At 33.4% G+C, this 25,419-nt stretch overlaps 1 protein-coding gene across 1 annotated transcript in view; it reads right to left on the reverse strand.

Moving 5' to 3' along the window:
• Window positions 1–25,419, reverse strand: part of PHEX (phosphate regulating endopeptidase X-linked) — a 264,136-nt gene that overhangs the window by 27,969 nt on the left and 210,748 nt on the right. The window contains exon 16 of the mRNA XM_051985113.1: window positions 4,574–4,628. Coding sequence (XP_051841073.1) covers window positions 4,574–4,628 — 55 coding nt within the window. The remainder of the gene's footprint in view (window positions 1–4,573; window positions 4,629–25,419) is intronic.

Consider the following 25,419-nt stretch of genomic DNA (forward strand, 5'->3'; position numbering starts at 1 on the left):
CTTAATAATGACTTGCTAAGGACCCACACTTAACACCACATACCAAGATAAGATCAAAATGGGTCCATGATCTAGGCATAAAGAATGAGATTATAAATAAATTAGAGGAACATAGGATAGTTTATCTCTCAGACTTGTGGAGGAGAAAGAAATTTGTGACCAAAGATGAACTAGAGACCATTACCGATCACAAAATAGAAAATTTTGATTATATCAAATTAAAAAGCCTTTGTACAAACAGAACGAATGCAAACAAGATTAGTAGGGAAGCAACAAACTGGGAAAACATCTTTACAATTAAAGGTTCTGATAAAGGCCTCATTTCCAAAATATATAGAGAACTGACTCAAATTTATAAAAAATCAAGCCATTCTCCAATTGATAAATGGTCAAAGGATATGAACAGACAATTTTCAGATGAAGAAATTGAAACTATTGCCACTCACATGAAAGAGTGTTCCAAATCACTATTGATCAGAGAAATGCAAATTAAGACAACTCTGAGATATCACTACACACCTGTCAGATTGGCTAAGATGACAGGAAAAAATAATGATGAATGTTGGAGGGGATGCGGGAAAATGGGGACACTGATGCATTGTTGGTGGAGTTGTGAACGAATCCAGCCATTCTGGAGAGCAATCTGGAATTATGCCCAAAAAGTTATCAAACTGTGCATACCCTTTGATCCAGCAGTGTTTCTATTGGGCTTATACCCCAAAGAGATACTAAAAAAGGGAAAGAGACCTGTATGTGCCAAAATGTTTGTGGCAGCCCTGTTTGTAGTGGCTAGAAACTGGAAAATGAATGGATGCCCATCAATTGGAGAATGGCTGGGTAAATTGTGGTATATGAATGTTATGGAATATTATTGCTCTGTAAGGAATGACCAGCAGGATGAATACAGAGAGGCTTGGAGAGACCTACATGGACTGATGCTAAGTGAGATGAGCAGAACCAGGAGATCATTATACACTTCGACAACGATATTATATGAGGATGTATTCTGATGGAAGTGGATTTCTCTGACAAAGAGACTTAACTGAGTTTCATTAGATAAATGATGGACAGAAACAGCTACACCCAAAGAAGGAATACTGGGAAATGAATGTGAACTATTTGATTTTTGATTTTCTTCCCGTGTTATTTTTACCTTCTGAATCCAATTCTCCCTGTGCAGCGGGAGAACTGTTCGGTTCTGCAAATATGTATTGTATCTAGGATATACTGCAACATATTTAACATATATAGGACTGCTTGCCATCTTGGGGGGGGGGGAGGAGGGAGGGAGGGGAAAAAACGAAACATAAGTGATTGCAAGGGATAATGCTGTGTAAAAATTATCCTGGCATGGATTCTGTCAATACAAAGTTATTATTAAATAAAATTAAATTTAAAAAAAAATGACTTGCTAGCTGGGGTAACAAATCATTCCCAAAATCTAGCTCATTAAATGTACCATTGGCAGCTTTTAAAAACTAGTTTGAACAGTGTATTCAATGTTTTACTCATTTCTGGGCTGGTCCTGGGACTGAAAATAACATATCTTTATAGAGCTATCCTTAGGAATGATGCTGGCTCAGTATTTAAAAGCATAAACAGATTTGTACCTCTCAATTGAAATTTAAAATGTTCATTATTCCTTTGTTTAAATGCAGATTTTTGGAGGAATTGTCATTAATGCTTCATCAAAGATTAGTTTATCAGATTACCTTCCATCTTAGGGGTAACTGAGATAGAATGGGACAAAATACAAAGTGAATTTGGATTTGGGGGTAAAAGAAGAAAGAGAAATAAGGAGGGAAAGGTTAAGATCATGGACCAAAAGGGATAGGCCTGTCCAGAAGACTAAAATGGGGAAGAAAATAGGAGGGAAATAGGAGCACAGGCAGCTAGATGATTCAGTGATTAGAGAGGTCTAAGCCTAGAGGCAGAAAAAGCAGAGTTCAAATCCTTCCTCAGACATTTAGTAGCTATGTAATGTTGGGCAAGTCAATTAGCACTGTTTACCTCAGTTTCCTCATCTATAAAATTACAAGAAGAAGGAAATGACAAACCAGTCCAGTTTATTTGCCAAAAATAAAAATAAATGGAGTCACAAAAATGTTAACATCATTGAAACAATTAAACAAAAACAAAATAGAATCATGCCTAATACTTAGAAAAGAATCTTTAAAGTGGCCAAAAAAAAAAAAAAACAGTGGAAAAGTAGTGGTAAGAAGATAAAAAGCAAACTCTTCAAGTTTACCTCATGATTTTGACTAAAGTTGTTTCAAGTATCCAAACATACTTAATAAGTACTAGCTGTATGACTCTGGGGAAGTCCTTTAACCTAGACAGGTATTCTGTTAAAGAGTAGGTTGGACTTAATTGTCTCCAAGGTGCTTTCCAGCTTTAAAGTTATGATCTTATGATACAATGAAGCAGTGATATTAAACTAATAGAAATGGGGTCCCTAAAAAGAATATAAGGATCTCTGTGTGCTACATGTGGGCTTAGAAAATAACATGTTAACATTATCTAAGTCCAACTGGGTTGTTTTCATTTTGTTACATTATTTTTAAATCTTAATAATTTATATATTATATACAATAATTTATAATATTCAATAACCACATATAATATAGCATGATATATTTGTAATTAACATGTTATATATTAATTATTTTGTTAAATATTTCCTCATTATATTTTAATCAGGATATTGCAAGCCACAATTAGCTAATCTGTTATCGTCCTCATATTTGCAAAGCAACCTGGGATTCTAGAGGATCCCTTAACCAAAAAAAAAAAAAAAAAAAGCAAGCTCATGTTTGTGATTTCAAAAGTAAAGTGATACCATCAAAGCTGAAGTCCCATTCCCCTGATCATTTTACCTGGCATTAGGATGCCTGGAGATCTCATAGATTTCTGTACTTAGAAAAAGACAGTAAGCATAGATAGGACAAGAGAGATCAGACACTTAGCTAATGCTAGATTTAGAGGGATCAGTAACAAGAATGCTAAACTGAGACTCATGAAGTTCCCTTTAAGTCCCAACTAAAACCTCATCTCCTACAGGAAATTTTCCCTAACTCTTCTTAATTCCAATGCCTTGTCTCTACTCATTATTTCCTATTTATCCTTTATATTGCATACTGTATACATATTTGCTTGCATGTTGTCTCCCTTTTTTTAATCTCTTTTTGTATCCTCAGTGCTTGGCACAGTGCCTAGCACATAATAGATATTTAATAAATGTTCATTGAATTCCCAATCCCTATATTTTTGCCTGCCTGCATTTTTGATTTCCTTCATAGGCTAATTGTACAATATTTCAGAGCCCAATTCTTTTTGTACAGCAAAACAACAGTTTGGACAGGTATACTTATTTTGTATTTAATTTATACTTTAACATATTTAGCATGTATTGGTCATCCTGCCATCTAGGGGAAGGGGTGGGGGAAGGAGGGGAAAAATTGGAATGAAAGGTTTGGCAATTGTCAATGTTGTAAAATTACCCATGCATATAACTTGTAAATAAAGAGCTATTTAAAAAAAATAATAAATGTTCATTGAATGATAAATAATAAAAGGAAGGAAACCTAAGTTTAATTCTCCCTTCAGACACTGATCTTGTACAATTCATTTACTTTTTCTGAGCCTTGGTAACCTACTCTTTAAATAACAAATAAATAAATAAAAATAATACTAGTGCTACCTTTCTCACAGTGGCATTGTAAAGAAAGTGCTTCAAGAACCATAAAGCACAATGGAAACAGGATTTGATTCAGCCAACTATATAAATTATCAAAACACACACAGGCATGCATGACCCACACACATAGAGTTGGTTTTGTTTTTGTTTTTATTTTTTAATTAGATCTGTGATTTCATTAGTATAGAGAATTTTCAGGGATGAATTTCCTCTATCAATGCAGATAGGCAACTTTTCTGAAATTTGTAGTTCTGGACAGTTGCCTGGAATACCAAGAGAGTAGGTGACGTGCTCAAATTCACACTGTCAGTATGATCTGGGTCTTCCAGACTTCAAGTTCAGCTCTCCACCCACTATTCCACACTGTCTCTCTATTTAAAACATGATAGCCAAACCCCAACAACATTGTCTAAATCTGTGCCTTTTCTCTTTCCTCCTTTATTTAGCCCTAAGACCTTAGTGACCACCAACTTAGTGACCAGCATCAAATATAAATGTTCCTTTTGGTTGGATATAAAACACTCTATTCATCCTGGGTTTCACGAGGAATAATAAATATAATGCTGAAATTCAACCCAGGAAGACTAAAGTTTAACATTTGCCCCTAATATTAGATATATGACCTAGGACAAGTCACTTAAGTGCCTAGCCTGAATTTTCTTATCGGTAAAACAGAGATAATAACATTCATCATAAAGCTCATATGAGAATCCAATAAAATCATTTATATTAAGTGTTTTATAAATATTATTACTATTTTACTAGGTTCATTCATTCATTCAAGGAATTCAAAATACATTTACTTTGTTCTTTCACTTTATATTCGCTTTCTTGATGAATTTATTATTCCATCCTTTTTCTTTTTTATTTACTCACCGTGGATATGCTGTTCCCCAGAAGAAAGGCTTTTGGAGTTCCCCTGCTGGAAATCCTGGGAGAAGAAAAATGAAGTGAATTTAAAGATTTGTGCTTCTTTCTATCTATATCCAAATAGTTTCAGACAATGAAGCAACTTCCAACTATAATTCTGCAATTTTATTTGAAAGCTATCAAAGAACCATTAAGATACCTTGTTTGGATCCAGCCTGCTAGGACCTTTGCTCCTGAATCATTTTGTTTTAGGCATTTTGCCAACTAATAGCTTTATCTTATAGAGAAGAAGACCAGAAATATCTTTGCTACATGTAAACAACCCTACTTTTCTATGCATACCCTGGGGTATTTTAATCATACTATTCCAAGATTAAGTTACCAAAAAAAAAAAAAAAAAAGAGAGAGAGAGAGAAAGCATCTTCAATGCCTTTTATTGATCCAAAGCAGAAACCCAGGGATCAGTGACATTGAAGGGTTGGTTTGGTTTGAGGTTTTAGATTTTGTTTTGCTTTTTTTTCAGAATGGGAAGAGATTGAACTCTATTTTCTTCCTTCTCCATTTTTCCTTTAACTTTTACAGATGTGAATGAGATCAGAACTTAGAGTCTGCTAGATGGTAGAGTGGAAAGAGTACTGGACCTAGTATAAAGTAGTCTTGAGTTCAAAATCAGCCTCAAAATAGTCACTAGCTGTGTGACTCTGGGCAAACCACTAAATCTCTGCTTACTTCAATTTCCCCTTCTGTAAAAAATGAAGATTAAAAATAGCATCTACTTCTTAAGATTGTTATAAGGATCAAATGAGACAATATTTGCAAAAGCAATTTACAAACCTTAGAGAGCTATAGTACCAAGGCCTAAAGCATTTCAGAATAACATCTTTAGTGTATTTTTATCATTATTGTTCATAACAGCTAAACATGATGCAAGTTGAGGTTACCCTGGCTTCTCCATTCTCACCAGAGCAACTCTACTAGGTCTGTACTCCTCAGAACTATTCCTATGAATTTAATTAATCTCATGACATAGGATCAATAAATACAATATTTTCATGGAACTAGTTAATGACATTGAGTAGATTCTATATTTTTATCATCAGATAAATTAATCTATCTGGCATAAGGGAGGCAGAGTGATATAACAGAAAGAATACTAGATTTGAGATCCAGCAGTTCTGCCCCATCCTAGCTAGACCTTGGACAAGTCACTTGAATTCTCCAGACTATGGTTTCCATATCTATAAAATTATTATCTTGCATGGCTGTTGTTAAATTTCAAATAACACTCAAGATAAAACACTTTGGAAAATTTAAAACCTATGCCAACAGTATTAGCCATTATTATCATTTCTAACATTCTACTTTTGTTGAAAATGATGTATTATAGTATGAGTTTTCTGGGTATAAAAAGTAAGTTCAAAAGGCAGATTTCTCAGTTCAGAATGTACTTTCCCTTATGTCCCATAATCTCTCTGATCCTCTCTCCATCTCTTTACTTCTTCTTGTTTCTCTCTATTTCTGGCTCTGTCTGTCTCTGGCTCTACCATTCTCATTCTCACTCTTCTTTCAATCATGCAGAAAATCTGTCAATCATGAATATCCTCTACTCAACAATTTAACAAATATTTATTCAAGACCTATTATGTGCAAGACAATGACAGGAACTGTGGATAGCAAAGGTGGGAACAAAAAAAGTCACTGCCTGCAAGAAATTCACATCTTTTTTAATTTTCAGAGACTGAAAATCTCTTAAAGAGGATATATTCTCTCAACTTTCATAATATTTATTGATTTCCAAATATTGCTGACTTTTGCAAATCAGTCTTTCATCTCTTCCTTCAGCACTGTGTTTGCTTTGAGAATTTCTCCAAAGTCCAAAATAGAGGCAAAGTCTCCATGCTTTTATAAAGATTCACTTGCCCATTGTATATCACTCCAATTTTGGCACATGTTTTAATCAGCAGAAAGATAACAAAACAAAAATATTCACCCCTTCTATTGCATAGGCCTCTCTACACATTATTGTGTGTAAAGAATTCTTAGACACTTCCAAACCCAGAGCAAAGAAACAGCTGACATTTCCAGGCACTCTTTTTGCAGCAATTCACTGTTACAGACCTCAAAATCACATCACTGCCATGATGTTACTCTGATCAGCTCTATCTGTTCACCTTGTCAAGTTCAAAGAACCCAATGCTGATAAAAAAAAAAAAAAGATTAATCTGATGCCCCTCTGCCTGTTTTGCTTGAGTGAATGAATAAATGGCTTAAACCAGGTTTTTGGCAAATGCAGACTAGCTAGAATGATAATTCCAAATCCTGACAGGGTCAACTCAATATCTTATCTTTTGAAGTAGATAAGTTGTATTAAGCAGAGCTGGAAAATAAAAACTGAAAAGAGTGTTTTCTTTTCTTTGGAGACTTCTATTACACTCCCATACATGTGTTTGTGTGTGTGTGTGTGTACATAAATATGTAACACAGAAAAAGAATATTTTCCTTTAGCTTGAAAAAAAGAAATAGAATGTGGTCATTGCTTTCTTTCAAATTTCCCCTGCAATATAGCTGCTATACTGTGTCATATTCTTATATTCAATAAAAAAAAGTCAACCATGAAACATTAACTTAGTACCTACTATGTGACAGGCAGTGTGGTAAGTATCAGGGAGACACTACAAAAGAAACAGTACTTGACCAATAACATGTATACATATCAGTATGTACAATATTTTTGCTGAGTTGTTTTCAATTATATCCAATTCTCCATAACCTCATTTGGGGTTTTCTTGGCACAGATACTGGAGTGGTCTGCCATTTTCTTCTTTCACTCATTTTACAGATGTGGAAACTGAGACAGAGTTAAGTGACTTGCCCAGGGTCACAGAACTAACTTGTATCAGATTTCAACTGAAAAAGCTGAGTCTTCCTGACTCCAAGCCAAGCACTCTATCTACTGTGCCACCTAGCTGCCTAGATAAAATTTAAAAATCAAAGTAAATAGAAGTTAACTGATGTCACAAAAGACTTTTATGGAAGATGGTGCTTAAGTCAAATTCACAAAATCATCCTAGGTCAGTTCTCTAACAATCCCAATTTTGCCTAGACATCAGGACAATTAAAAAACCATGGTCAGAGATAAAAAAATTTCTTTAGGAAAACACACTCTCTCACATGAATCCTAAAAATAAGTGATATCCTAAGAAATATATGGATGCATCTTGCCAGTTAATCTCCAAGTAAAGGAATTTGAAAATAAGGAGCAAAAGGGAGAAAAAACCTTCTATTTCTGAACATAGCTTTTCTTTGTGGGCCAAGTAGAAAAAGTTATAGAAAGTATTCTAGCACGAATTGTAGGATGAATTAGGTGACTACCTACAACCCCTTCCAGATGTCAGATTCCACAATGCCCAAATTTTATGGAATTAGGTTTCCCATAAGTATATGAGTTCAATATTAAAGGTTAGGCTTAAATTTTCAATAAGCAAAATATTTTCTAGGCTTTACAGTGTTGTAATAAAACATTGGTGGGGAAAGGGCATTTGATAGCTTCCTTCTATTTAATATACCTTTTGTGCTTTTAAAATAATTTTAGTCTGTCTCTCCAGCCCATGTTTTACAGAAATTACTATCATCATCCTTTCTAAAGAGAGTGTTCTATACTTTAAAAGGAGAAATATATTTGGACCTTTTCATATCTCCTCCATAAGCAATTTTAGATTCCATTGGGAGGAAGGGTGGCAGTATATATGTTTTTATGCTAAAAGAGGAAAATTGAGTTGAATTATTATCTATAATTCTATGAGAATAATTATATGACATCAAAGTATATTGATACATTTAATAGGATACTTATCCTCTGAAGTATCTCTGTTCAATAACAAACTCAGAATGTATTTATTTAACTTTTCCTTTCAAAGGCATCTGCCATTCCAGTAGTATTGCTATTACTGCAGACTAGAGGTTGTATAAAGTATATACTTAAGAACATAAATGAACAAGAAGCAAGGAAAATAAAGATTCAAGTATTTAAAAGTAGAGAATTTCAATAGTTAATGACCTTTAGTGAAAGTTCTTAACCCAGGGTCAATTAACGTTTTGTTTTGTTTTGTTTTTTGCTGAGGCCATTGGGGTTAAGTGACTTGCCCAGAGTCACACAGCCAGGAAGTATTAAGTGTCTGAGATTAGATATGAACTCAAGTCCTCTTGACTTCAGGGCTGATCCTCTATCTACTACACCAACTAGCTGCCCCGTCAATTAACATTTTAAAAATATATATGTTCTGAAATCTACATATAAATTTAACTGGTAACTTTTTCAGTCTTATAGATTTTATTTTATGCAGTTAAAAATGTTATTTTAAGAAGGGGTCCATAGACTTCATTAGTACACCAAAGGGGTCCAGAATATCAAAAAAAGAAATGGGGCCTCATGCTTTAGAGAATGGGGTTTCTCTGTAAAATGGCTTTCATTTTCATTTATATAAGAAAAGTACATTTCTACTTTCCTCCACACATCTATTTTAATTCTTTAGCCCACAAATCAAGGCCAGAATGTCCTAAATTCACAAAGGAAAATTCTTCATTGGTTTCTGTAGAATCCGATACTTAATCTCTTATTAATTAATTAATTAGGAATACTTAATCTCTTATTTCACCCACTCTTCTGTATTGCACTTATATTCCAAAGAACAAGATGCTTTGGGAAGGTAGACATTGTTGAGCTATAAAGATTCGAAGCATCCTGATCTAGTGGAAAACACACTGGATTTGGAATCCAAAAATCTGAGTCAAAATCTTGGCTAACAACTTGCTAACTTGCTAACAAAACTTGCTAACAACAAGATAGAGTTTATCTAACTTCTCTGGGCTTCATTTTCCTTATTTGTAAAGGGGTTGGACTAAATGACCTCTAAGGGCAGCTGTAAATCTGTGCTCCTGTGATCAAATAAAAAAGGATCAAACACGTGAGACATGAGATATGTCTAGAATTTATAACATATTCTTTAAGTCCTAGCAACTCCCCTTTAAGCTTATAACTCTTATCTATAACTTACCTATTTATCTCCTGAAATCCTAGGCACATTATTTAACCTCCTCATGATCTCCAACTTACTCAGCCTTATAATTAGAGTGAAAGGAATCATGATAGTCTTTTAGAACCACCAAATTCTAAGATTTTTCTGTTATTTGAAAGGTTTTATTATTGTTATTCACATTTACATGATGCTAATTAGGACTAAATCTCTCTCATTAAATTGAATGAGTTCATACCTCCTGTTTACTTGGATTCTGGGATTGACTAGATCCAAAAAGATGACAGTGACTTCAGTGCTCACTGCCAAATATCCTAAACCCAAATAGCTAATTTCTTCTTTTTTAAAATTCTTTTAAAGAAAAAGCTGGTTAAAAAAAAAAAAAAAACTTAACTATAAACCTCCAGAAGATCTAAATTAACCTAAATTTGAATTATTTTATTCCTGACTTATTTTATTGTTTGCTTTAGGAGCATCAGTATTATAGAATTTATAATTTTGAAAATCTATTATGAGCCAAAAAGCAAAAGTAGACTAGAAAGGGAATGAATGTCCCTAAACTATCCAATCCCAGAATCACAAAATGAGCTCTGAGGAATATTAAGCTGGGCATAGGGAAGTTCGAATGTCAGCTATAAAGGAAGCCATACATGTAGAAGCCTATCTAAACATGGGCAATCAGCCCCATACAAATGCAGAGTAATATAAAAGAGCATTCAAAACCTCTCTACATGTTCCAAAAGACCTATCAACAATACATTATGAACTTAATTGCACTTTGTCATAAAAGTAATCAACAGCAACAAATAAAAACTATTAGACGGGAGTTATAGAAGATAATATTTGCCAATTTCTGCTATTTCAATCAATCAAAAAGTTTTTTTTTTAAATTTTATTCTGAACCTAAGAAATAAAACAAGTATTTTCAAAATATAAGTAGAAAAGGGGGACAGGGAAGATAATTACACATGAAACTACAAGCAAATCTATACTATGCAACTATGCAAACTATGCAATTTCTTTTAAATATACAATAAATTTATCACATAGAAAGTTACATAACAGCAAGTATTTACTGAGCACCTATTATGTTTCAGGGACTGGGAATACAAAACAACTCCTATATGCTTTACATTCTCAAGGAAGAGGCAAGTGCATATCCACGTAAATATACAGAATAAATATGAAGAGAACAAATTTAAAATTGTTAAATATAAGGTAGCTGTGGGAGGTCCAGTAATAAATTGGGCACTTAAGCTTCCTCTTGAAGGAAAGAGGGGTTAGCTAAGGCAGAAAAAGCAGGAAGTATATTTCAGGCATAGGGAAATAGCCAGATGAAATGCTATGTGTGAAGTACACAGAGATCATTTTATCCTGATTATAGAATGTGAGACTGTATTAGAATCAACTTGAAAAGTAAGTTGAGGCCAGGTTGTAAAAAGCTTTGAAAGCTAAATAGAAGTATTTATATTTAGAGGCAACTGGTAACCACTGGAGTTGAGTAGTATGAAATCTAATGATCAAATCCGTGTTTTGACAGCACTTGTTTTGACAAGTTATTATACTAACTTGTCAGTTTGGTCTCCTTGCCTATATTCTATTCTCTCTCCAGACCAATCCTTCACATAGCTTTCAAAAGAATCTTCCTGAGTCACAGATGATGTCACCTTTCCAGCTCAAAAATCTTCAGTAGTACTGTATTGCTTTTAAGATAAAATACAAACTCTCAAGGGAGAGACAAATTCATATCCAAGTAAATATACAGAATAACTACAAAGAGAACAGATGTAATTGTTAATCTCAGTGTCCATATATCTCAGAATCTTTATCTCCTTGAAAGACTCAAAATAAGACCATCTTCTTCATTAGACTTCGCTGATCCACACAGAACAAAGTATTTTCTGCTTCTTGCAATATTTCTTCAGTGCATTATATGCACTTTATATGGATCCTTTCTTTAAAATGTCTCTCTTCTGATATGGGACAATTGGAACACTAATGCACTGTTGAAAGAATTGTGATCTAACTGAGAAGTAATTTAGGTCCATGCCCACAAGCAACCAAACTACATATACTCTTTGATCCAATAATAACACTATTAGGTCTGTATCCCAAAGAGATTATAAAAAGGTGGGAAAGATCTAAATGTGCAAAAATATTTATGGCAACTATTTTCATGTGGCAAAGAATTGGAAATTGAGGGAGTGCCTATTAAATAGGGAATGGCTGAACAAGTCATGGTATATGAATATAATGGAATACTATTATGCAATAAGAAATGATAAATAGGGAGATCTTAGAAACATCTGAAAAGACTTCTATGAACTGAGAGAAGAAAATAAACAGAGCCAGGAAAATATTATATACGATATCCACAATATGGTGTGGTGATCAATAGTGAATGACTCGGCTCTTTTCAGCAATATAATGATCTCAGACCAGTACAAAGGACTCATAAACGAAAATGATATCCACAACTAGATAAAGAACTGATAGACTCAAAATGTAGAACAAAACATATTTTCCCTTACTTCATTTTTTCTTTCTCATGTTTTTTTTCTTTTGATCTGTTTCTTCTTTCACAAGTGTGATATTATAGAAATATGTTTTACATGAGAGCACACGTATATATTATATATAACTGTCTGCCATCTTTGGAAGAGGGGAGAGGAAAAAGGAAGGAAGAAAAATTTGGAACTCAAAATCTTGTAAAAAGGAATGCTAAAAATGTAACTGGGGAAAAATAAAATAAAATTCCCCTCTCCTTAATAGTGTACATTTGCATATTATCCCTCTCTAACTCCAAGATAAATATAAATTCTTTGATGACAGGAATTTTTCCATTTTTGTCTCTGTAGCTACAAGTTGACATGTTTTTTTCCTACAAATGAAGCCAGAAAAAAAGAAGGAAATAAGCAAGTTGCAGATAAAAGAAATGATGGCCTTAAAATACTATTTTGAAAGGTAAATAAAGCAGTTTGAGCGCTGTAAGAAATCTCAGAGGTCCCCTTATTTTACAAATGAGGCAACAAGGGTCAGAGACATTAAGAGGCTTGCCCAGATTTTCTGGCAAATATCTGGAACAATATTCGAACCCAAGTTTCCATGACTCCAAGTCCAATGCCCTATTCACTATGCCATACTGCCTCTAAATTGGTAGTGTGGGCTTTTCATATATCCTAAAGTAACATGAAATATTTCCTGGGATACATTTGGATATCACATATTATAATATTTATACTAAGTCTTTTCAAAAAATATTACCATGAATATAATTATAGTTTATTCACCAACATTAGTTCCTAAAGATGTAGTAGAAAAATTCTCAAATGAACTTGAAAATATTCTCTAAATTAAATCAATATGTTCTCTTATACTCAATGACTTGACTGTAATTATTTGAAAAGGTGAAGATGGAGAGAAATATATAGATAAGCATGGGACCAGAAAAAGCAAAGAGAGAGGCCAAAGATTAGTCACTTACCTGGAAGCCTCATCATCATTTAATCAATCTACAAATCTTTAAGTGTCTACTACTTGCCAGGCACTGTGATCAGCAGTGGGGACAAAAGTTTAAAGAATTAAACAGTTCTAACTCAAACAAATTACATTTTAATGGGTGACACAGCGTATGAAAATATATGGAGCATAAATAATAGTTAAATACAGAATGTTTGAGGAGGGAAGTGCTAGAAGTTGGGATGTTTCAGGAAAGTCTCATATCTCTATATCAAGAATGGTGTTTTTGTTTGTTGTTATTGTTTCCAAGAAAAGAATTGGTAAGTTCTAGACCTCAATCTAAATATCATTGCAAAAATCAAATTGATTATATTACTGAACCCAAGATTGACGTGGGAGACATCCCTAATCATTTGATATATATTCAGACCACTGATATGTCAGAGCTAAACCAAGAATTAGCAAAAACCAAAAATAAAAAATAATAATGAACAAAAGATATAAGGTACAATTGAAATAAAAATCTCAAATTGTTTAAACAAGTAATTGGCCATCAAAATGGACAAGAGAAATAATACTGACACCAATTAAAATAATTTTCTATACAAATTTAATCACTTGAATTGTTACAACAAGGAGCCCACAAGAATCAAGAAACCACCCTAGTCAACTAATGTCTGCCAAATGGAGAGGGATGGCTGCCAAAGGCAATACCAGATTAGAAAATAGACTCATTTGTATAATCTTGTAAAGTGTGATAGACAATTTTTGAGTAATGTAACATCATGAAGCAATGGAATATAAAACCAGTTTGAAGAAAGTTTGGCAAAATATCCAATTAAGCAAAGAATATAAGACCCCGCTATGATTATTATTTGTCAATTTGTCAAAATTAGGCCATTAAAAAAAAAAAAGAACAGAAGGACAACAACAGAGTAAACTAAAAAACATTTGCAAAAATTACCATAAGAAATATTACTTAATTCCGAATATCTTGGTTTGAAATATGTTTAAAGAGGGTATAGAATTGGCACTGAAGAAAACAAAGATGAAAAAAATACAATTAGATTGGATCAAATATATAAAGAGAAGATCTGTGTGGGATATTTGATACCCATTTATTAAGTACCTGCTTTGTACCAGAAACTCTAGGGACACAATAAGGAACAAAATATAGTCACTGCCCTCAAGGAAATGACAATCTCATTGACAATTATAAGGACATTTAGGGAATAATATATAATGCATAAAAGAAGAGAAATACTTACCGTGTATGAAAATCTCTAACTTTATTAATATCCCAAAAAGACAATTAATATGCCTATTTTCCTCTTTACATGACATTTTTGTGAGTCATCTATATCTGAATGGAGGACATACTTTCTAAAGGCATTAGTATGTTTAACATATTTAACATGTATTGGTCTACCTGCCATTTGGGAGAAGGGTGGGGGAAAGGAGGGGAAAAGTTGGAACAGAAGGTTTTGCAAGGGTCAATGCTAAAAAATTACCCATGCATATATCTTGTAAACAAAAAGCTATAATAAAAAAAAAGGCATTAGTATGGAACTAGTTGACCTTCATAAATAATAACACTCAATCACAAATTTACCATTTTACATTTTATCAAGAGATGTAGAGAATATAAGACCCCACTATGTTTATTATTTGTCAATTATGAAAAAGTTCTTGGAGCAAAAAACTGGTCAATGATCATCTTCTGGTGATAAATATTAATCAAAGTACAATTCAAGGAAGTGTTTGCTCACTAAAATTGTTCACTGTGATATAAGAGATCCAGAAGATTCCCCGTAGATGCTGAAATCTTCCAGTTGCTTCTATTTGCAAGTGAGATTGTTCCAATTACATAAAGTACCAAGATATCTGCAGAGCCTATCAGAACAGATCTGTAATCACTTGAAAGTTTGGTCTGGTCACATGGAAAAAGCATTTACTCTTCAGAATTACCTATTGCAATCAAATCCAAAAAGTAGCCTTGTTATGGACTGCTCATTAGAACATGGCAATCGTTTTGTATTGATGGAACATTTTATATTTTCTCATAAGGGGATCTTGCTATCACTCCTGACAATGATCATTTTCATTTTTATATAATCATTGGCATCTTTTAGAGGTTGTATGAATGTCAATCTCTTCCTTTATCAGAAAGTGCAGAGTTCTAACAGATGTGACTCATGTCAAGCGATACAGCAAAAGATAACTTGGCCATCTTGGCCATCTGTTGTCTTCCTGCTGTTGCCTTCCTGCTGTAATATCCATCTGTTTAGAACTGATTTATAGGAAACAGCTTCTTAAAACAGCCCCCTTCTCGGACTCTCTCTTTTCCATCCTACATGCCTGGCATGAAACCTTAAGGTTTCAATGAAAATAATTCCCCCTTTACTAATTTTGATGTAACCTCATGACACAATGTTCAATACCTCATGCTTTACCTTTAATCTTTACCTTTCCAATAGGCCCATTCATATAGACAGTGATTATGTTATTTTTCTATTAACTAGTTTGTATATATAAACATTATGTTTATTAACTTTATGCTTTCTAAATATTTGTATATTCTTGTTGTCTTCTCCATTAGAAAATAAACTCATTGCAATTAGGGATCATTTATCAATACAGTACCTAGCAAAGTGCCTGGTATACAGTAAATGCTCAATAAATGCTTATCAGTTGATTCTATTACTTAAATGTAACAGTACAGATAGTGATTAACTAGTACAGGCATGGAGATGATATTCAGTTAGTAAGTACCTGTTAAAAAAGATAGAATACAATGGACATGGCTATTTTTCTCCCATGGTGCAGAGTACCATGGAAGAAAATACACATTTTTATATAGTATCTACTATATGCTTCAGGGAAAGCAAGAAAAGGAGAGAACCAAGACTCCGTTTTGTGAAAGTATATTTCTTCACAATCATAATGATGAAACTGAATTCTATGTGGGTCATAACTAAGCCTGCTCTCAGAGATGACAGATTGACAAAATATACTTCCCTCCCATAACTGAAAAGGTAAGGGACAATGGGTGTGGAATATTATGTGGATTGTGAAATACAGTCAATGCATTGATTCACTTTGAACTGCTTTTTTTTTTTTTGTCAATCTTTGTTATTCTAAGGTACCATCTCATACCTCTCAGATTGGCTAATAGTAAAAAAAAAAAAAAAAAAAAAAAGTTGTATATTGGAGGGATGTGGGAAAACTGGGATACTAATGCACTATTGTGTTGGTGTTCTCCATTAAGGAGAATAATTATATATATACAAAAATGTTTATATTAGCTCTTTTTATAGTGACCAAGTATTGGAAATCAAAGGGATAATTACTGGATCTGTATCCCAAGGAAATCATAAAGGAGTGAAAAGGATTCATAAGTGCAAAATTATTTGTAGCAACTCTTTTTGTGGTAGCAAAGAATGGGAAAATGAGTAAATGTCCATCAATTGGGGAATGGCTGAACAAGTTGTGGTATATGATGGTAAGGGAATATTATTATTCTATAAAAAATGATGAACAAGCTGATTTTTAAAAGGCCTGGAAAGATTTACATGAACCGAAGCTGAGCGAAAACAAGCAGAACCAAGAATAAATTGTACACAGTAACAGCAAGAATGTGCAATAATCAACTATGAAAGACTTGGTTCTTTTCAGTAGTTCTGTGATTCAAAGCAATCCCAAATGCCATCTGAATCCAGAAAAAGAACTAAGGAGACTGAATGCAAATCAGTACATGCTATGTTCACTTCTTTTTTTTTAATCTCTCCCACAGTTTTTCTCTTTTATTCTGATTTTTCTCTCCCAGTCATAAAACAATGTGTGTTAAAAAATAAAATAAAATTTAAACAAAGGAAATCAAAGGGATTCTCATGAATTGGGAGATAGCTAAACAAGCTATGGTATGTGATTATGATAGAATATTATTTTGCTATAAAAAATTGCAAGCAAGATGATTTCAGAAAAACTTGGAAAGACTTACATGAACTGATGCATAGTGAAATGAGAAGAACTGGGAGAATGTTGTACATAGTAACAGCAATGTGATTCAATGAAGAATCATGAATAACTTAGCTATTCTCAGCAATACAATGATCTAAAACAATCCCAAAGGATTGATGATGAAGCATACCATCTACCTCCAGAAAAATAATTGATATTAATTTAATACAAACTGAAGCATGCTATTTTTCACTTTCTTTTTTCTATTTTCTTTTATTCAAGTCTTCTTATTCAAAATTACTAATGGAAAAATGTTTTATGTAAAAAAAAGTCTTTGTTGCAAGTGATGGTTTGATAGATTGGATAGAAATATATTCAGAAATTAAAGTGAAGTGAAGCATAAATAAAAGATATCACAATAAGACATCATTTTCAACATGATCAATGCCATGTCAAACTTTGTTTTGCTTGACCATGCATGTTTGTTACAAGAGGGTTTTTTTTTTCATTTTATTCAATGAGAATATGGGAGGGGAGAGGAAAAAAAATAAGTGTTTGTTTATTGGTAATAACTGAAGTAAATTAAAAATAAAATATACCACTAAGCTTTAAAAATGCATTTTATAAAATCATGTTTAATAATGGTTTTCCCTATCTTGTCTGGAATAAAAATTCTGTGCAATGGCCAGAGGGTTCCACTACTGATCTAATTGAAGGTTTTGATCTGCTTCATTTTTGACCTACACCTACAAACCTAAACTTAGACAGCCTACTGATCGGTTCCTTCCCAAAGTGGAGTGTCACTAACTGGTACCCAACTTAGTTTGGATACCTGATCAGTTTTAGCCTGACCACATTTCAGAAATCCTGAAGTCCAGGAATTCACCAGCTTCAGTTTCTTTGACGTATAAATGATTATAGATATGTAATACTGCCAGCCAAAATGAAATAATTTTTAATTATTCTTTTCACAAAAGAAAAGAAAATGCATTTCCTCATATTGGAATACAAAAGTTTGTTCAAATTTTTTTTCTATTTCATAAAACTCAATGAATCTGAAATTTCCAGGTGTCAACTAAGACCACATGCCAGACATGAGGTAAGAAAAAAAAATCATTTGTTTTCATAAAAACAACAGGTTCTTATCTCCAACCCTTAAATGTCACTCTCTTTTGGCTTAGGGAAGCCAGCAAAGCTTTCAAATTCCCTTGCTAGCCCATTTGCTAAAGCAATCCACTTTAGTGAATTGTATAGTTTCAGGTTTTTATTATGGCTACTTCCTAATTGTTTTCTTGGGATGGTTGAAAGGCCTGCAATAGGGGATCCAGCTGTATCTCAACAGGGAACAGCCATCTGTGCAGAATCATCTGAGGAATGTGCTCAAGTGAGGTTCACCTTCCAAGACTGGTTTTGATGAGTTTTATTAGTAGTTATGCACATTTAAGAGAAGATCTCCAGAACTGCCTGTAAGGCCCTTAAGTATTTCTTTTAGATTGTCTAATTAGTCTTCTGGTGAACAAAACTATTTTCCCAGGATTCAAACCTTAGTTTGATCATTACTTAATTTGAGCCCTCCCACTAAAATTTCTAAATTTGCATAGTGATTTTTATTGAAATCTCAAGTTTAGGCCAACTTTTTAAGGCCTAACTGGGATGTCTAGTATAAACTACAACATTATCCTAATTCAATTTTTTTCTTAAAAAAAACAAAAAAAAAAAACTAGGAATCATTAGGGGAATTCCAAGAGATTTGTGGAAGTGACAGAAGCAAAGAATCACAAAACTTCCAAGTTTCAAAGGACCTCTAAGGGCAAAGAGTGCAAAGCATGATTGAATAAGAAACTGCTCTGCCACAAAGCAGACAAATGACCATCTAGCCTCTGCTTAAAAGGCGCTAATAAAAGGGAAAGCATTACCTCTCTCCCTAGGTAGCCCACTCTGCTTTGAAATAGCTTTAGTTATTAGAAAGTGACAATGAGCCTAAGTTTATTTCTTTGAAGCTATCATCCTTGATCCTTTGGTGATGGAGGCTTTCAACCTCTAAGATCTTGTATTGATGATAATAGGAAGACAAACTTGGATTTTCTTTCTGGATGAAAAGGGTGTAATGAATAACAGAGTAAGAATATAACAACTATCATGAAAATTGTTACATTGCATCTTTGCATAAAACTACTGGCTTTTTCAGATCACAAGATAACATAGAGAGAGCTGCAACAGACTTTAAAGGTCATCAACTCCATCCTTTTCCTCAATTTTGCAGAAGAGGAAATTGTCACACAAAAAAAGATTTAATAGCTTGCCCAAAGGCACACAGATATTTGATTAGAGTTGAAAGTCAAACTCAGGTCACCTGATCCCAAACTCACCATTCTTTTCATTACAGTCTCCCAAGGACAGTTAACCACAAGAGCATGTTTGCAAATGTTAATTCATTAAAATCTCAAAATAACCTGACAAAGTCAACCAAGACTTAATAGCCTTATTCTAAGAGAGCCCTTCAGACAAGTTATTGCTGCCTTTTGAATCCAGTTATAATCCACATTAGATTGTGGAAATATAACAGACAGGGAATCCTAGGCTCTGTAACATGCAAGTATATATTAAGTACATGGTTAAGAACTAGACTGTGATTTCATTAGTATAAAGAACTCCCAGACAAGGAAACTGAATCTAATAATGAAGGACTGTTCTTTTCTGTTTAACCCTGAACAATCCAATCATTTAGATTGTTTAAATATTGTCCTATTTTCCCTTTGCTTTGACACTATTTAATTTGAGCCTACCTTATAAAACTTCTAAATTTACCCAATAAATTTCTACTAGATTTCAATAAAATTCCCAACATCATACATCTATTTTAGATGACAGGTAGGATTTAAACTCAGGTTTTCCTGTCTCTAAACCTGATTTTCTATCTACTGTTCTATACTGTCTAAATGTGTGATCCCAAGGAAATTAGTTAACCGCTCTGAGAATCAATTACACCATTTGAAAAATAAAAGATTGGACTAGATGAGAAAAGCACCAACTGTGTTACCATGGCTAACTCACTTAAGCTCTTTGAAATCTATTTTTCTCACTTGCAAAATGGAGATTATCATGTTATAACATTTAGAGTTTTAAACCTAGAGTTTCTAGGTAATTTAATTATGTTGTTAATAATATCAACATGTTTATTAATAAAAAGATAGGTATCTTATTATTTCTCTTAGACCAAAGTCCCCTTGTGGTAATGGGATCATAGTTCATATGCTCTTGAAAAAGAAAATGTTCTTAACGTGACAATCGACTCTGATTAGTTAACAATTAATAAGAAAATTAATATTATAATGAAAATCTGGGCTACATTACAATGAGAGTTTGGGAGTACACAACTTGGATCACCCACATTTTAGTTAAATTTATCAATATGCATATCACTTTTACAATAAAAGGGAGAATTCACATTTTCCCAAATCTGCTTGAGTAGACACAATGAGCATGAATTCATCTATTAGCTTAAAATTAGAATTTCTTTTTACTATTTTTGATTTAGATCTTTAGTCTAGATAAGTCTTTAAGAGACAACATCAGTTATTTCAGGATGAGAAAGTCAAAAAGGGGAAATCTTTGTTCTAATTAAATAATTAATTATTAGTACAAGAGAGAAATAATCATTTCTCATAACATTAATGGTACCTACCTCACAGGGTTATTGTAAAAGTTAAATAAGAGTATATATTTTTTGTTTTTATTTTCCCCCAGTTATATGTAAAAAACAATTTTAACATTTGTTTTTAAAACTTTGAGTGCTAGATTCTGTCCCTTACTCCAGCTCTTCACTCTTTCAGTGAGAATGCAAACAATTCCATATAGGTTATGCTTGTGCAGTTATGCAAAACATTTACTTAATAGTCATATTGTGAAAGAAAACAGAACCAAAATATTCCTTAAGAAAAATTTTAAAAGTTTTTTGTAAAATATGGTTCAATCTATCCTCAGACTTCATTGTTTCTTTCTTTGCATATAGATATCATTTTTCATCATAAATCTTTCAGCCTTGGATCATTATATTGCTAAAAAAGTTATGTCATTTACAGCTAATCATCTTATAATTAATATTGCTGTTATTTTGTACACAGTCCATTTCACTTTTTATCAGCTCATGGAAGTCTTTTCAGCTTTTTCTGAGAGCATCTTGTTCATCATTTCTTATAGCATAAAAGTATTCCATCATAATCAAATACCATAATTCATTCAGCTGAAATGGACAAATCCCTCCTTCCTGCCTCGGGCCAGCAGAAGAAAGTTTGCTTAGTTAGATTGGGGATTTGTTTTGTATTTCAAAAGACCAGGTCAACAATCCCCTTAAGGTTATCTGTTCCAGGTGGGTGGTGCTGGGGGGGTGGTGCTCAAGATTAATCTCTTTATGCAGAATACCTACTCCCATCCTGTAGTAAAATGCTAATCACAGATTCCAATGTAACATAGCCGAACAAAGAAAAACGTTTATAAAAGCTGTCCTTAGTCCTGTGAAGGTACGGAATTTTGACCATTCTGTCCCGAGCTCGGTACCAAATAAATCCTAAATCTTCCTCATTACGGCTGTCTTGAATTTTATTGCCTGGGCTATTTCATGCCATTTGTCAATTGATAGACATTCCTTGATTTCTAATTTTTTGCCCTCAGAAAAGAGCTTCTGTAAATATTTGTGTACACAGAGGTTTTTTTTTTTCCTTTTTATTTGTTTTTTCAGTCTCTTGGGATCTAGATCTAGTAGTGGTATTGCTAGATCAAAGGATATCAAGGTTTTTTTAGCCCGTTGGGCATAGTTCTAAATTATTCTACATAATAATTGAATGGGTTCACAATTCCATCAACAGTGCATTAATGTCCATTTTTCCCCACATCCTTTCCAATATTGGTTATTTTCCTTTTCTGTCCTAATAGCCAATATAATAGCCATGTGGTAGTACTTCAAAATTATTTCAATTTATAATTCTTCAATTAATAATGAGTTGGAGCATTTTTATATGGCTATAGATAGCTATGATTACTTCATATGAAACTGTACTTATCTTTTGTTGATTTATCAATGGGAGAATGGCTAATAAGATTATTTATGTAAAGCACTTTGCCAACATTAAAACATTATACAGATGTCTATTATTATTATATTTGTAAAGAGCAAGTGAGTGGTGAGCAATCTGTTTTTGTATGTGGTTCAAAGATAGGAGAATTTCTAAATTCTTCTTTGACCCCTCTCCAAAGGGGACTTTTATTCTTGTCAGGAAGAGAAGCAGGAAGTTGGGGTCAATGTTCACCCTATTGTCCTCAAGCATATCTATCTGCTCCCTTAAATATTGTTAGTCTAAGGGATATGATTCGTTTTGAGCTAACTTCTGATCACTTTGTCACTTCTGGGGGGAAGGAGGACCCCAAACTCAATACCCAAGGTTTCACCCCTTTCTCACCAAAGACCAATTCCACAATGAAACACAGAGTGAAGAGCAAAAAAAAAAAAAAAATCCTATTTATCTAAATTGTAGCAAAATTTAAATCAAAGAAGAAATATTTAGAAGAATATATCAAAAATAGAGAAAGAGGAAGTGAAAAAGTTGTCCCATAGAGAGTAAGATAACTCAGCTTCACCAAGAGAGATAATCTTATATCTCACCCAAAATCTCTAGAGTGGCAAATCAGGGAACATAAGAGAAACTGCTCTTTCCTCCCAGTCTTTTCCTTCAATAATCTGCCTCCTCCATTCCTTTCTTGTACCTGAAAAAGAGTTTTACTTGGAGAGTCACAAAGGGAAGTCCCTTTTGAAGAGTCCCCAAAGGGACACTGACTGAGAATGGAAGTTCTCATCTCTTTCTATCTTCATTCTGTCCTTCATGTAGAGTTCATTTCCACCAAAAAGGAACTCCTTAACAATGGGCTTTGGGACAGAGGTTAAATGTATAAAGTTCTCTCCAACTCTAAGATCCTTTAGGACTACTAGACAATAATCGCTCCACCCACTATCCTACCAGAGAATAGAAGGTTCTGAAGGCAGGGATTATTTCATTCTTTTCTTGAAGTAAGAATTATTTCTTTCTTTCTTTCTTTCTTTTTAAACTTGGCAATCAAGTTTAAATGACTTGCCTAGGGTCACAGAGCTAGTAAGTATTTGATTCTAGATTTGAATTCAGTTCCTCGGGATTCCAAGTCCAGTACTCTATCCATTGTGCCATCTAAATGTCCTTATTTTACTCTTTATCTTTGTACCAAAGAGTGCCCTGCCCATCATAAGCATTTAGTAAGTGCTTGCTGATTTAAATACAGAGACCCAGGCTTCTTTTTAGAATATCAAGTGAATTAAAGTGTAAATGTCAGGAATATGGAGAATTAAGGTGATTCAGACTCTGTTAATTTGGTTTCCAATTTTTGTACTCAGGTAGATCCCAAATCTTGACAATGAATCCTGAGGCTGCCTCTATCTCCAAACACTATTATTTCAAATCCTATTATTCTGTTAATAGAAAAAGCCTACCTGTGACTTTCCTAGATTAATTGTAAGGTTTTCAACTAGCTCAGGCCCTGGCTTTGAAGAAAATATTTCTCAGATTTGTTAGGTACCTTATCTTGTAAATAGTGGAATATGCTTGATTAAATTAAAGCAATCAACTGCTCTGTGTACTTCAAATAAGCTAATAGAATTACTCATTTAGCCCTTAGGGATGCTTGTTTTCAATGCATTGGTTTATTTGCTTATAATAATTCAAGAATCTATTCAGATATATTAAAATGAAAGCTAATTTTAGACAAGGCCTTTACAGATATACATCCCATGCTGAATAAATTAAATTATATAAATTTATACTAAAGCTCTGAGTATGCTAAATAAAAAAATAAACATTTTTCAAATTAAAACAAAAAACAAGAATCAGATGTGCTGAGTATATTCATCAACCTAACTATTTCACAAAGAATTATAGTTACTGCCTCTGTGAGAGATCCTTGGCTTGGGACCTAAATTCCATCTACCCATGGAGCCCCTCATTGAGAAAAACAGTCTTTATGAGAATGGAGTTCAACATTCCTGCTACCATCAACATCAACAATTAACCAATTGTCAGTGATGAACAATTAGTCCAAAAGTCCCAAGAATAATAACTGTCTCACAAGTTAACTTCAGCCACTATTTTACACATTGTAGGCATTTAATAGATACTTTTTCATTCATTTATTTATTTAACTCCAACAACTAGGGAAAGAAAACCCAAATACACTATTCTCATTCAAACCAAAGTCTGGTAAGCAAACACCTAGATTTCTCTTGAATACTAGAAAATGCAAGGAACTTAGGATGAATACCATGTTAAGCAAGAGCAGTTCTTCTCTTCTCCTTAATTATCCCATAAAACCTCATTCTTATAGGATAATTAATCAAGAAAAATCCAAATTCTAGAGCCTCCATGTATATTGTATTTAAATTTCTATGATATCATGATTTAAATTTTCTTGTATTGCAATGAACTATACTATCCAGCTTGAATAAGAAAAATTCCCAGCTATCCCAACTACAGAGTAAAAGATTTTAAACCCTAGGCAAAATTAGAGGGTTTCACATCAAATCTAAATAAAAGTCGTGTGCTTCAATGTCTGCAATGTACAATATATACATTATCTCATTTAATCTCTCCAACAACCCTGTGCAGTAGATGCTATTTTCAACTCCTTCATCTCTCCTGCTTGCACACACACACACACACACACACACACACACACACACACACACAGAAATACATTTCAGTTAAGGAAATTGAAGTCTTCAGAAAGATTCAGGGACAGTGACTTGCACAGGGTCTTTCACAAAGCTAATGAGTATATAAGGCAAGAAGTGATGGAACTCAAGCTTGGTTCACCAACTACAACAAGCTATCCAATAGAACATTCTGCTGTTCTGTACAATAACTATGGGAGCTCCTAAGAAACAGAGTTCATAATGTTTTTACTAGTATCCTCTAAAGTTAACACAGTGCTGGTAAACAGTAATTGCTTAATAAATACTTATTTGAGTGACAAAGTAAATAAACAGATATGAGTACTGAGCTGAGACTCAAGACAAAAAGATCACATTCTAGTCCCCTGCTCTACCACTTACCACTGTCACTCACCACCTTACTACAACTTTGGCCAAGTCACTTTGAGACCTATTAGTATTTCATAATTGGCAATATGCTTCTACAAATGGTATTTTCTCTGATTGTCACAATAACATCATGAGCTAAGTATATGATATCCATTTTTAAATGAGAAAACTTGAAAGAGAAACTTCACAAGGTTGTTGGAGAAATTAAATGAGATAACGTATATATTATACTTTGCAGACATTAAATGAGCTGAAATAAATTCATTTGATTAAAAATTAAGTCC

The sequence above is a fragment of the Antechinus flavipes genome, chromosome 3 (genome assembly GCF_016432865.1).
Source record: "Antechinus flavipes isolate AdamAnt ecotype Samford, QLD, Australia chromosome 3, AdamAnt_v2, whole genome shotgun sequence".
Taxonomy (NCBI): domain Eukaryota; kingdom Metazoa; phylum Chordata; class Mammalia; order Dasyuromorphia; family Dasyuridae; genus Antechinus; species Antechinus flavipes.